Source organism: Numida meleagris, chromosome 4 (assembly GCF_002078875.1).
Source record: "Numida meleagris isolate 19003 breed g44 Domestic line chromosome 4, NumMel1.0, whole genome shotgun sequence".
Classification (NCBI taxonomy): domain Eukaryota; kingdom Metazoa; phylum Chordata; class Aves; order Galliformes; family Numididae; genus Numida; species Numida meleagris.
The window spans coordinates 82,447,345-82,460,172 of record NC_034412.1 but is presented as its reverse complement, the minus strand read 5'-3'; the positions used below and the strand labels follow the sequence as shown (position 1 = coordinate 82,460,172).

The window sequence follows — 12,828 nt, the reverse complement described above, 5'->3', positions numbered from 1 at the left end:
TGACTCCAGCAAAGAGAAGTGTATTGTATGGTTTTATTCTAACACTTTTGTTATAGCTCTATTAATAATCAAGTTTTGATGAATAAAGTACAGAAACCTTGCTAAAGCTTATTTAGGCATGGAATGTCTACAATGTAGTCAGCTACAACCATTTACTACTTCTTTGAGTAGAGTTTAAAATTTTGATGATTACATTGAATTTCCAAAGTACAATAAAAAAAATGAAATAGGAAGAGCATTTACATCCATTTTAATTGGTGTCAGGCATAAATTCATTAAAACAAAAGGGGAAGAAAGACCATTTAGCAGAAACCTCCAAAAGTGCAGATACAGATTTGCTGAATGACAATCGTTCAAGAGATTCTCCTGCAAGGTTGGCCTTTCTTGTAGACATTACGGTCATTAAGCACTGTCACACAAAAGTCCTCAAGGTAAATGAAGATGAAAGCATACTGCAGAAACAAACTGGTTGTTGGATACATTTCATCCATTTCTGAAGGAGATCTCGGATACTTTACCTTCTCGTTACAGCTTCGCTTCGAGGTAGTCAGTCTCCACCTGTTACAGATCTGTTTGAATTGTTATTACCATAAATCTTTACATGGTGACTTATGCCACAATTACATAATATATTAACTTTCGTGCACAAAAATAAAATTGGGAAACAATAATTAAACTTAGAGAACATAGAAAAGTCACAATACTATTGAAGGGGAACATCTGATTCTGATAGAAATTTGTACTGCAAGAATTCCATGAGAGCAAGATGTGAAACTTCATATTAAAAAAAAAAGTACATGGAAATGAATAATGCTAGAAGTAATATAAAGCCAAATCACACGAGATCATTTCATGATCAATGTAATAAATGCTTATTATTCAGCAGAAAAAAAAATCAAGAACAATGTACAAAATAATAGTGCAAGAACAGCTGCAATCTACTTGTTCTCATCAGTTTTGAGATTTTGGTTAAAAACTTTACAGCTGGCAAGAGATGCTGTTGAAAAACTCAGATTCCACTCAGTGGGCTGATTAAGGCACATCTTTATGGACTTCAAATGTTCATTTTCTGTGTTCACATCTATTGAATTCTGCGGCTCAGAGACTTTCACTTGTAGCGTGCTGTGAGAAAAGAAGTGGGGGTCGGAGAGGGGAGAAAGAAATGAGAAAAAGTTTAGTATGCTTTCCTCTTGCTCTGCAAACAAGCAGACTGATAAAGGCGAGGTGGTGGCAGGCTGCGTATACTGCTTTATGATTTTTTGTTTTATTCCAGTATGTTCCAGAAACAGACCAGAACCAACAGACCAGGACGTGATTGTGCTAGGCTCTCCATGTTGCACAGGTAGATGGGGCTTGTTTGTGTAGGAATGGCTGATTTTGTTCATTTGCAGAGAGTGCATTAGGTGAGTCTCCTGCCACCAACATTCCTTTGCACAGGAGCAGCAGTCTGCAGTCTGGCCTTCCTTAATTCAAATGCACTGTACAACCACAGAACAGGAAATGGGCAGAAATTATTTTTTCTTTAATGACATTATGTTAGTACAGCCATAAAAGGACTAATATAGAGACAGCCTTTATTTTGTTTCAAATCTAGGAAAGTAAGTAATAGAAGAAGGAAAAGAAACCCAGTTCTTTCTGGGGATCACTAAGCAAACTAGGACATCAATGCGGATTGAACCATGTCGCCATATAAAATGCTATAGTTGTTCATGCTTAGGTGGGGAAAAACAGAGGCAGAGTTTGGAATTCTGTCCCACCACAGCTAACCATACAATTAACTTTGTACGTATGAAGACCTAAGCAAAACTGCTTATAACATGGGTGAACAGCAGGAGGGTGCTGAGTATATACCCTGAGATGTATTGGTTTGTGCTACCCAAGTACTACTGGCTGATTCAGACTAAACATTTCCTTACTCGATGGCAAGAGGGGATTACAGCTTGTTTAACAGCTGAAGTGGCAATTCAGCATTGTTCACAGATCATTTGAAACACAATTTTCGTGCTTTACATTTTTATGCAAGCTCTCTGGAATGTTATGTGCCTTTGTAACAACACAAGGAACATGCATAGCACCTCTAATTTACCAATCCTCATTCCTAACGCTCTGTAAAAGGGGTGCTGCTTCCCCAACCAGTATTTTGTTTGTCCTTACTCTTCAGAGCTATCCTTTCACTTGTTTATGCCTTTGCACCTTTTTCCTTCATTGTTTTTCTGGTTTGCATGTGCTTTTGTTACTATAGTTGTTTCTTTCCCATACGAAGCAGGGCATGCAGTTGGAGATGCCAGAGAAGGACTTCAGTCAGTATGGTTACTTTCTGAATTCACAGCCTCTTCAGATTTGAGACTTTGCCCTCTCTTGCTGTGAGGAAAATCAAAGAGAAGGAACGAGGGCTGACTTCTGAAGTATTGCTGCCTTCTAGGTGTGGCCAGATATTGACTTGACCTCTGAGCAAGCAACAGAAATACTCAGCAACTAATTGAAGTGATAGTGCTGGAGTTTTTTGGTTTTGTCTGCTTTGTTCTGGTTAGGTGAAAGGAACATAAATGCCTTGGGAGTCCAGAATTTGCAAGCAAGGGCTGGGCAATCACCAACCACGTGAAGTTCAACAATGGCAAGTGGTAAATTCCGTACCTGCAATGGGGCAATCCTGTACAGACTGGGGGATGAGAGGCTGGGAAGGGACCTGGGGCTTCTGGATGACAGCAAGCTGAGTCTAAGCCAGCAGTGTGCCCTGGCAGCCAAAAGGGCCAACCATCCCCTGGGGTGCATCAGGTCCAGCACTGTCCGCTGTGAGAGGGAAGGGGTTGTCCCCTCTGCACTGTGTTGTGTGGCCTCACCTCGAGCACTGTGTGCACATTTGGGTGCCACAATATAAGGACATAATAGACATTAGGACATTAGACATAAAGGACATTAGAGAGTCTCCAAAGGAGGGCTACAAAGATAGGGAAGGGTCTAGGGGGCAAGATGCTTAAGGAGTGTCTGAAGTCCCCAGGTGTGTTCATCCCAGAGCTGAGCAGGCTGAGGGGAGGCCTCATGGTGGCTGCAGCTCCTCACAGGGAGTGGAGGGCAGCGCTGAGCTCTGCTCTCTGTGACAGCGACAGGGCCCGAGGGAACGGCGTGGAGCTGTGTAAGGGGAGGGGGAGGTGGGGGTTAGGGAAAGGGTCTGCACCAGAGGATGGTGGGTGTGGAACAGGCTGCACAGGGCTGTGGGCAAAGCCCGGCACTGCCAGAGTTCGAGGAGCATTTGGACAGTGCGAGTGACAGAAGTATGGTTTGATTGTTGGGTGGTCCTGTGTGGAGCCAGGAGTTGGACCTTAATATAAGCAAAGTGGAAACAATGAAGTTAGAGAGCTGCATCAATATATTTTCTAAGCAACATGAACCTAGTCTTTCATCTTAGAGCAGTTGGATTTCTCCAGTAAGATCCATCATTATATTTTACTCTAATTTTTATCCTGTTCTGCTTATGAAAGGTGCAGTGTGTATTAAGCATTCCTAGTCAGAAAGATGCTCTGTACAGCAACTCTTCTGCTAGGAAGAACTGTGGGTTACAGCCTGATGCTACCAGAAGCCACAAAGCCTATTTTGATAGAGCTCGGAATTGGGCTGTGGGTCATTATCTCCTCTCTACATCCTTGTGATGTTCTCCACTTCCAAGGCATGCGCCGGGTGGAGGATGGAGCTCCCTTTAACTTCATTAGGTGAAATGCCTTGACAAAAACAGGCATTTTACTGATCTTAAATGTCAGCCTCTGAAAAGGTTAAAGTTTCCCAATTCTGAAGCCATCTGTTTTCTATTACAGCAATTATAATCTATTTTGTTTTAGTCCACATGAGAATGACTCAGTCGCTCAGCTTCCATGCACGCAAGTTTTGTAAGTCAGATACAGGTGCTCCTTTACACAGAGTGCTACAGCACTGCTCTGTGCGAGGAGCGCGTTCAGCCTTAAGAAGTTTTCTGACTCTGAGTATAGGAAGTGAGTGCATGGGAAGTAGTGGAGAGGAAGGAGGAGCTGGCTGCCGCGTGTCACTATGGACATGCTCTGCCTCATCACTGAAGGGTGAGGATGCCCTTGGAACCTGTTGGCTTTCCTTGGCCAACAGTGCATGAAGCAAGTGGTTCAAGGAAATTGTCAGCGATGACACTACACAGTTATTATCTTATGAACTGTAACAATTCTCAAGCTGCTATTACTGGTGGCCTCTGAATTCACTCTTTTTCAGCACTGTTGGGAAAATAGCAATTGCCTATGTTATTCTAACAAATCATAGAAGCCAATGTAAATTAATGCTGATGGACTCTGTAGTCCTATCTGTCTAGTCTGCCTTCACTAAGCAGCAAAGCCTACATGTGGCCAAGTAACCAGGCCTGCCAGGACCTAGAAGGACTCTCTCTCCCTACTTCATTTCCCTCCTATCATTAAGGAATAAGGAATTAAATACAAAGGTCTTTGAATTTATGTTTCTTTTAAAGCAAGCAACACGGGGCCTTCCCATGCTACTAAGAACTAAAGGAAACCCTGCTCTTTTATACACTTCCATTTCAAATTACTTGAATATAAGTATTTATTTTCGCAGTTCTGCTTTAGTTACTTTAATTTTACCCAAACCATCCAGTTACAGTAACAGAAATACTGATTCTTAACGGTAGCACTTCAGAGCAATTCTGTATAAGGTGATAAGCTGCCAAGCACAAAAAGAGAATAATATTCTTTGAGCTTTTTCTTTGCAGTTTGGAACTGCATTCCTGAAAAAAAACAGAGGAATATGACACCTGTTGTATGAAAATGACCAAGTTAGAATAGTCCGGCTAGCTGAAGTGCATGCAGTTGTATAGTTAACCTCTGCCTACTATATGTGAAGGCCACACAGAAGAAGTAGGCATAAGGCTAACTGTTATCTGTTAGGTGGCTTCTCAGCATTTACTGTCAAAGAGATTACCATCAGATGCACATTAGTACGCTGGAAAATGACTTTGCAAGTGCTGCTGCAGGGTTATGCTTCTCTAATCTTTAGCAGTACTGGTTTCATAGCAAAATGTATCTCCTCGACTAGCTGGGAGCTACGTCAGTCTGTTTTTCTTCTCCTATCTGACACAAGTTCTGCAAACCAAACTTGTTAAACAAAACACTATTAATGATGTCCAAATCTATAGCTTAGAAAGCATACAAGCATTCTTGATACATTACACTTGATACAAAGCTATGAGGCTTTTATCCGGAGGTTTCAAAAAAGCAAGTGGAAATAGAAAATATTTTATGCTGCTGAAGTTTTACTATGTACAAACCACTCAATCATTTCCCAGAAAATGAAACAGTAGAATCTATACGGGTTAAATGCACAGTGACTACAGTAGCCTTGACACACTTTCAAGCAGAAGCTGATTTATAATGCTACCTACATTGAAACAAAGGCAAACCAAGCATGCACTGTCAGATTTATTGTCTCTGAAATTTAAACTTGTCTTTGCACAATGCCAAAACGCAGCATCAAAGAAACCTACAAAGAAAGTTCTTTATGCCTCATTTCCATTTATCAAATGGATTCTCATCGTAATAATAAATACTTTTCAGGTGAATGAATGGAATTGTGTTTGCTAATGTATGAGAGAGAAGTGCCCTGGAAACAGATGGCATGTGCAACTAGACCACAGGAAGTTGGGAAGATAACCAATATGGATTGTTTTAGAAATGAGACGTGAGTTGCATTTAACACAGCTGAAGCACTAAGACAAATAAAGCAGTAAACAAAACAGAAGCAAGACTGGAAGTGAACAGAGGCTAAAATACAGTGTGAGAAGTCAGAAGTGCTACAGGTGCACAAAAACAAAGAAAACATGAATTAAATACATATGAGATCATGAGAAAAATAAGTACGAGTTTTTTTAAAGCAGCCTGACTTAGAAAGTTACCTAGTACTATGGTTTTTAGGGTTTCTTTTAGAAGAACCACTCTGCTTTGTGGAAATACAGATTATTTGGCACAGTCCACAGAATTCTTAAAGAAAGCAAAATACTGAAGTAACCTGTCACCAAAATGGTATGAAATGGTATGAAGTGATAAAATGTTCAAGCATATTTTATTAGTGTTAGTATTAAATCTTTCTAAAGAAAAAATCATCCCGTCTCTAATCTTTCATAGCATACTGTCTTCAAAAAACCTTGGAAGCAAAAACTAGCTAACAACCTAACAGCTGCAAGGAAGCACCATTCATTTCATGAGGAACATAATTAATTTTTAGTATCTAGGTAGTGCTCTGAAACAAGTTTGCCTCTGTTCCATGAAAGGAAACAAAATACTTTCTATGCATTACTAGAAGCTAGTAGCATACAAATCTATTTAAACAGAAAAAACAACAACAACACGCTGTTGTGCAAGGAGTTTTCCTTAGAAACATGCTATAACATGTTTTTGCTATTTTTATTTTACTTATTCATAATTGAAAATACATTTGTATAAGATTAAAAAAAAAAAAAAGGCTTAGGGTTGGAGGTTCAGAACTGAGGATGCTGGTTCAGGCTGTTGTCCAGCGAAAGAGAGCACCATCACCTCAGTTCTATCATGAATGCAACTTTGTATATCTTGGTGTTTGAACTGGATTAATCTCCAATCTTTAATTCTAAACATTTTTTTGGCATTACAAATGCAGTTATATTATGGAGGGAAATAATCTCAGAAACATGAGACAGTCCCTGTGTGGCTTACAAGCCACCAGGCTTCTGAATTAAGGAAGGTCAGACAATAATTTGCAAATCAGTAATTTCCTGAGATTTCTACTATTTAAATATAATTTTAAATTAGCTGTATATAGTGAGCTGATAGACATGCACTCAGGAACAAATTTACCAATGAAGAAATTCTTTTTGAAACACATCTCTGCAGCAGAAACACAAGTAACCAACACCGCCCCAATTTTAACAATGGAGGCCTTACCGACAGCTCTTACCTCTTCATTCACTTTGTAAATAAACTTCTTAAATCTGAAGAACAAGTGATTGTTACTATGCATTTTGCAGTAACAATCAATAAGAACACTAAGAACACTGAAACCTAACTTTAAGTACATGCTTTTCCCAAAATTTGGAAAAAAGCACCATTTAAGTGAGCGTCAGACTGGTTTTGTTTTTGGAGTAAGAAAAATGTCATATTGTATTGCAGCTTCTAGAATTTTTCTGCTAGGCTTCCATTTCATGCACCGGAAAACAATCCATTATTTTAAGCAAATAATCAAGATTTTAGTGGTTGGAAATATAGAAGCTTGAGGGCAAGCCTGGATGAGTAAAATGCCAAGTATAGAGGAACCTGTGACAATGTCCACCCTAAAAGACTGACTTCCCTAAGTGCCTTACTCTGTGTGTATTTTAATACGAAATGAGGAACTCTCAATCTATTCCGAGTAGGACCACTATTTAGAAATATTCCACCTTGAGCTACTAAGTTAAAAAAAAAAAAAAAATAAGAGCACTTACCTAAGAACTGCTTGGGAAAACATGAAGGACGTAGTCATATTACTCACTAATGGCTTAAAAATGTGCAACTGATCAAAAACATTCAAAACCAAGTAGAAATGAATAGACTTATGCTCATGAAAAGATTTTAAGTGAAGTGTTAGTTACACTAAGACAATTTCTACTGACAAGCCTAACGTTGGTTATCACTGAAGAAAAAACAAGAACCGAGACAAGCTTCTTGCCCCTCCTACAGACACACCATGACAGAAGAAAAAGCACAGGTTCCTCACCTGTATGACTGAAAGGAGCGGGAAGTAAGAGGATGGAGAGTGGGTGAGCTGGCAGAACCACTGAGAGAAGTGTTTGTGAAATGAGTGTGTACATTTCATTTTTGGAAAGGAACAGACAAAGATGAACGCAGACAGAAGTCAAGTTTGACTGCTGAAAGAAGATGGTGAAACCTGCCGGACTGACAAAAAGAACAAAACAAACTTAGATCCCAGAAAACATGAATTTCTTACTAAATATAGATTTATACTTCATAGAGCAACAGATACCACTATTTGTACTCCAGAGAGCACTGAAGAACAATCTAGAACGTGACAGATGTCTAGAACGTCAGAAATCATCAGAAAAAGGTCCCCTTGGTTCAGTTAAGAAGAAATGGAAAGAGAAACATAAATTGCTAGAGCTGTTCCACAAGAATACAAACAGAAACTTGTCTAGAATTCAGAGGTATCCAGAGCTGCTGGCCCAGAAGCATGGAGCTAGGAAGACAAAGCCTGCTTATATACCTGCTTCGGAAAAGACATGTATCTTGTTCTGTGGGGAAAAAAATAAAATGACCTTTTAAGAGAAGGTGGATTAAAAGGTAGTCATGACTTCTCAGAAAAGATTTTCCATACCTGGATTTGAAGAAACCTGTGAAGGCTGACTGAACTCTTGCTTATATATATTGCAAATCTATCAGGTATAAGAGATATATTATAGAACAATGGAAATACACAATGAAAAATAAGCAGTTAAAAAATAGAATGAAATTGGACTGCTAACTCCACAGCACTCACAAAAGTATTTTGGCATTCACCAACATACAGCTTGGAAATAAGAGCCGATGCCTTAAAGAAAATGCTGTCCTTAAAATATGCCCGGAATCTCATTTATGTTAAATTAGTACCCAGCCACAGAAAAAATTGAAGTAAGAAGGAACATGAAAAAAAAAACAAATATAATTTCTAATAGCATCTGATTGTTTACCTAAATTGAAACAAAATTTCAGAAAAGTTCATAGGATTTACCACAACTCTGTAAAGCACTGCAAGCAGTGCTTAGAGTATCGTTATTGGAACATTTTAAAAAATGGAATAACTTCTATTACTCTCACTTTGTGTTTAAACAATTTGTAAAGCACAGTTCTGCAGTTGCAGCAAAATGAAAGGACAGTGTTTTTAAAGGGTAAACTGGTAACAAATGCAGCAGTATATTTGGCCTGAAAATCTGAAGAAGGATTCTGATCATCAAAGGAGAGTCTGTTGACTGGGTGAAAGAGGAAGGAAAATCTACCCAAGAATACATGCAAAGAACAGCTCAGTCTTATCGGCACTGTAAGTCTCCCCCTTGCTTTCTAAATCCAGAATACACCATTTTTTGACTGTAATTAAAGATCACTAAGTACTCATCATATTTTCAAAATTGCTAGGCAGGCCTGGGAAAATGACTGATTTCTTTTCCTGAGAATGGATTAAGCAAAAATAAAAAGACACATTTAGATGGTATTATCAATTCCCTACAGAAAGCTAAAAATCTAACACTTGGTTCTGAACTGAGAACAAACAAGAAAGCATGAGAGGTTCTCAGTTTTAGAGGAGCCTGGATTACAATGATATGATGAAACAATGCCGAATAAAATGATTTGAAAAAATCTTCATAAAACTGGGTATATAAATCCTACGTAAAAGCGTAGTGAACACAACACCAGATTTCTGAAATTTACTCCCAGGTGAAGGAAATGGAAGACTTGAGTCATGTTCTTTGAAATAAGTCTTCCACTCAAATAAGCTCAGAACCTTCAAAAAAGCATGTCAAAAACAGCATATTCCAAGATGGTACGTAAATAACTACAATTTAAAACAAAACAGCACCCAAAATTTACACACCTCTGAACTTGTAACTTGCTCTGTACACTAGGTCACATGATGGGAAAGAAAGCCCAGGGAAGGAAAGACCATTTGACTGCACGTGGCTTATGGAGATTCTTGGTGTAAAAGAAGCTGAGCATCAGACTGTGGTATTAGATTCACCACGACTGTGTTCAGGGGAATGAGGCAGAGACCATTAAGTTCAATAAATGAGCTGGGATTTATTACACATGTGTAGTCAATTATAAATCAAGTCTACATTTCTGCTTTAATACTTCTGCATTAAAAATGGTCCACTTAATGAGAGCAGTCATTCTTTTCACTGCTCTTTTGACGCTTTCAATCAATTTTCTTTGTTTCATGTCTGTGTGAAAAAGTAACTTACTGTCTTGCAACTACAGTTAAGAAAATTTCCATCTGCATCATAGGTGAAACATCCTGAAGCTAAGCACTACTTACGGAAAGCCTTTGAGAAAACAGCTAAGATACGGCCGTTAAAAAGTGTTTCTTGAAATCAGCAGATTTAATGACTGTTTCAGGTTGTCTCTTGCACTTTACCTCATCTAATATTTTAAATTTGTTCTGTATTAGGAATGTAGAACATGCTCCTTCGTGAAAGAGATAGCTGGGAAGACTTCCTAAAAACCTTGTTTCTACAGTAGTAGAAAAGTTATTCACATTATATAGCCTTCTCTGCTGGACTGGATGACTGTAAGTCAAATAAGCAACAATACTGGAATATTAATGCCACACTAATACACATATATATAAGGGGTTCACAAAGCACTGCCAGCCAATTTGAAACAATACAGACAAATCTGTCAAGGGAAGTCTTGTTTAAGGAAAATTTTGTTTGCTGTCATAATAATATAGAGAATACCTTACACACACAATCAAAAGAACAATCAGACTCATAAAAATATCCAGTTTTCAGTTTGACTTCTGACTCCTGAAGTCAATTTGAAATGACTACAAAGATTAGCAAATTCTCATTTTAAGTGTCAAGCTAACTTGATCTCATTAAGATATATTAAACATCATTCAAATATCATGAAAAATTAAAAGTGAAAATTCATATTCTCTGCCAACAAAATACATTAGAATTTTTCTCTGAAACTCCATACTATTTTCAGAAAAGCCAAAATATTATCAGACTTCTGAAAGCTCTTCTATGTGAGCTCCCAGTCTGATACAAAGGCTAAGTAGACAGGTATGTCATGTCATCGCAGCATCCAATACTGCCTGCTACTGCAGCAGGTATACAATCTCATCTCTAATAAATCCACATATATTTAAAAAACATATAAGCTATTTTTTAATTGTCTTTTATTGTGTTCCACTTTATTGAAGGATAATAGTTTCTCTCATTTTAGCTTGGCTCTGCTGTGGAGAAGTACTACTACTCTTTCTGCAGAGAAGGACTTGGGGCTCCTGGTGGATGAGAAGCTGGACATAGGCCAGCAGTGTGTGCTGGCAGCCTGGAAGGCCAACTATGTTCTGAGCTGCATTAAAAGAGGAGTGGCCAGCAGGGAGAGGGAGGTGATTGTCCCCCTCTACTCGGCTCTTGTGAGGCCCCATCTGGAGTACTGCATCCAGGCCTGGGGCCCCCAGCACAAGAAAGATGTGGAGCTCTTGGAAGGAGTCCAGAGGAGGGCGACCAAGATGATCAGAGGGCTGGAGCACCTCTCCTATGGAGAAAGGTTGAGGGAACTGGGCTTGTTCAGCTTGGAGAAGAGAAGGCTCCAGGAGAGCTCACTGTGGCCTTCCAGTACTTGAAAGGAGCATATAAACAGGAGGGGGAACGACCGTTTATGAGAGTAGTTAGTGACAGGACAAGGGGGAATGGTTTTAAGCTAAGACAGGGGAGGTTTAGGTTAGATACTAGGAGGAAGCTTTTCACTCAGAGGGTGGTGACGCTCTGGAACAGGTTGCCCAGGGAGGTTGTGGATGCGCCGTCTCTGGAGGCATTCAAGGCCAGATTGGACGTGGCTGTGGGCAGCCTGGTCTAGTGGCTGGAGACCCTGCACTTAGCAGGTTAAAACTCGATGATCTTTGAGGTCCTTTTCAACCCAGGCCATTCTATGATTTCTATGATTCTATGATTCTATGATGCTGAAGCTTTTAGGACTGAGGTTGGCTGACTCCAAAGCACATGGGTGTGGTCCGAACCATCCCCATGGAAAGAAACATAAATGCTCTCCTAAATGATTTTTTACACAATTTTCTTTGTCACCACTGATAGTAAACATGTTTCAGTGATCTTACAAAAGGTAATTTAAATGATCATGACATACATCTACAGTAAAAGGAACTGCCCTCGACACATAAATGCATTGTTGAAGAAACAGTTGAGAAATTGAGTTGTTGTTTATTACTCATGAAACCTTACTTTGAATAAAACAGATAANAAAAAAAAAAAAAAAAAAAAAAAAAAAAAAAAAAAAAAAAAAGATGATTCATTCTCTTCTCTTGCTATATTGACTGCCTGGCTCGTCCTTGTTTCTTGGTACCAACTTGAACCGTAAGAACTCAATTGACAATTCCACTTGTATATTTTAACAAAAATTGACTATAAACAAAAATTTGACAACATTCTGCCTGCTTGCCACAATGCTTCATAATAAACCAGCATCGCAATACCTCCATCTTTTGAGAACACACCAATATCAGTAAAACTTGAAGAAAAACTTTAAATATTGACCGCGTCACCATAAGATTTCAAGCATGGCAACAGAATGATGATATAAATTATGATACCACATCAACAAAAATACATTCCAAAGAACATATGAACAAATAATGATGCTTTCATGTGAATTAAACTTCCAGACGCAGGAACTTTGTTTGAAAATGCATGCATGCACAGCAAGAAATCATGTTTCTTCTTTTTAGCCAGTAACTATATGCCAGACTAAAAATATTTTTATGATTTCCTTAGCTAGTGCAGACAGTACACAATGTTGAATCAACATGCCAAAACAAGACGATTTCTATACTGAAACAGTACCCTGAAAAAAGACAGATCTACAAGCAAGGAGAAAGCTCCAGGATCATAATTCTTTGTCTTTTAACATTTCCTTTATCAAGGAACTTTCTGCTATATCCTTTCTAAAGACAACAACTGATATGATAAACTATGAGTAAGAGGGAAAATAAACAAAAATTGTAAATGAAATAATGTAAAAGAGTTATCAGATTTTCTAACGATCCAAAACTAAGAGAGGAAAGTTATCA

General features: G+C 38.7%; 1 protein-coding gene across 2 annotated transcripts in view; it reads right to left on the bottom strand.

Annotated features, from left to right (window-relative positions):
- The window catches only part of LCORL (ligand dependent nuclear receptor corepressor like), an 83,644-nt gene continuing 70,834 nt past the window's right edge, over positions 19–12,828 (bottom strand). The window contains exon 7 of one of the 2 annotated variants that reach the window (XM_021395925.1): positions 19–1,122. In XM_021395925.1, the coding sequence (XP_021251600.1) occupies positions 939–1,122 (184 nt within the window). In that variant the 3' untranslated portion in view covers positions 19–938. The remainder of the gene's footprint in view (positions 1,123–12,828) is intronic. The other variant, XM_021395922.1, reaches the window with a different exon arrangement.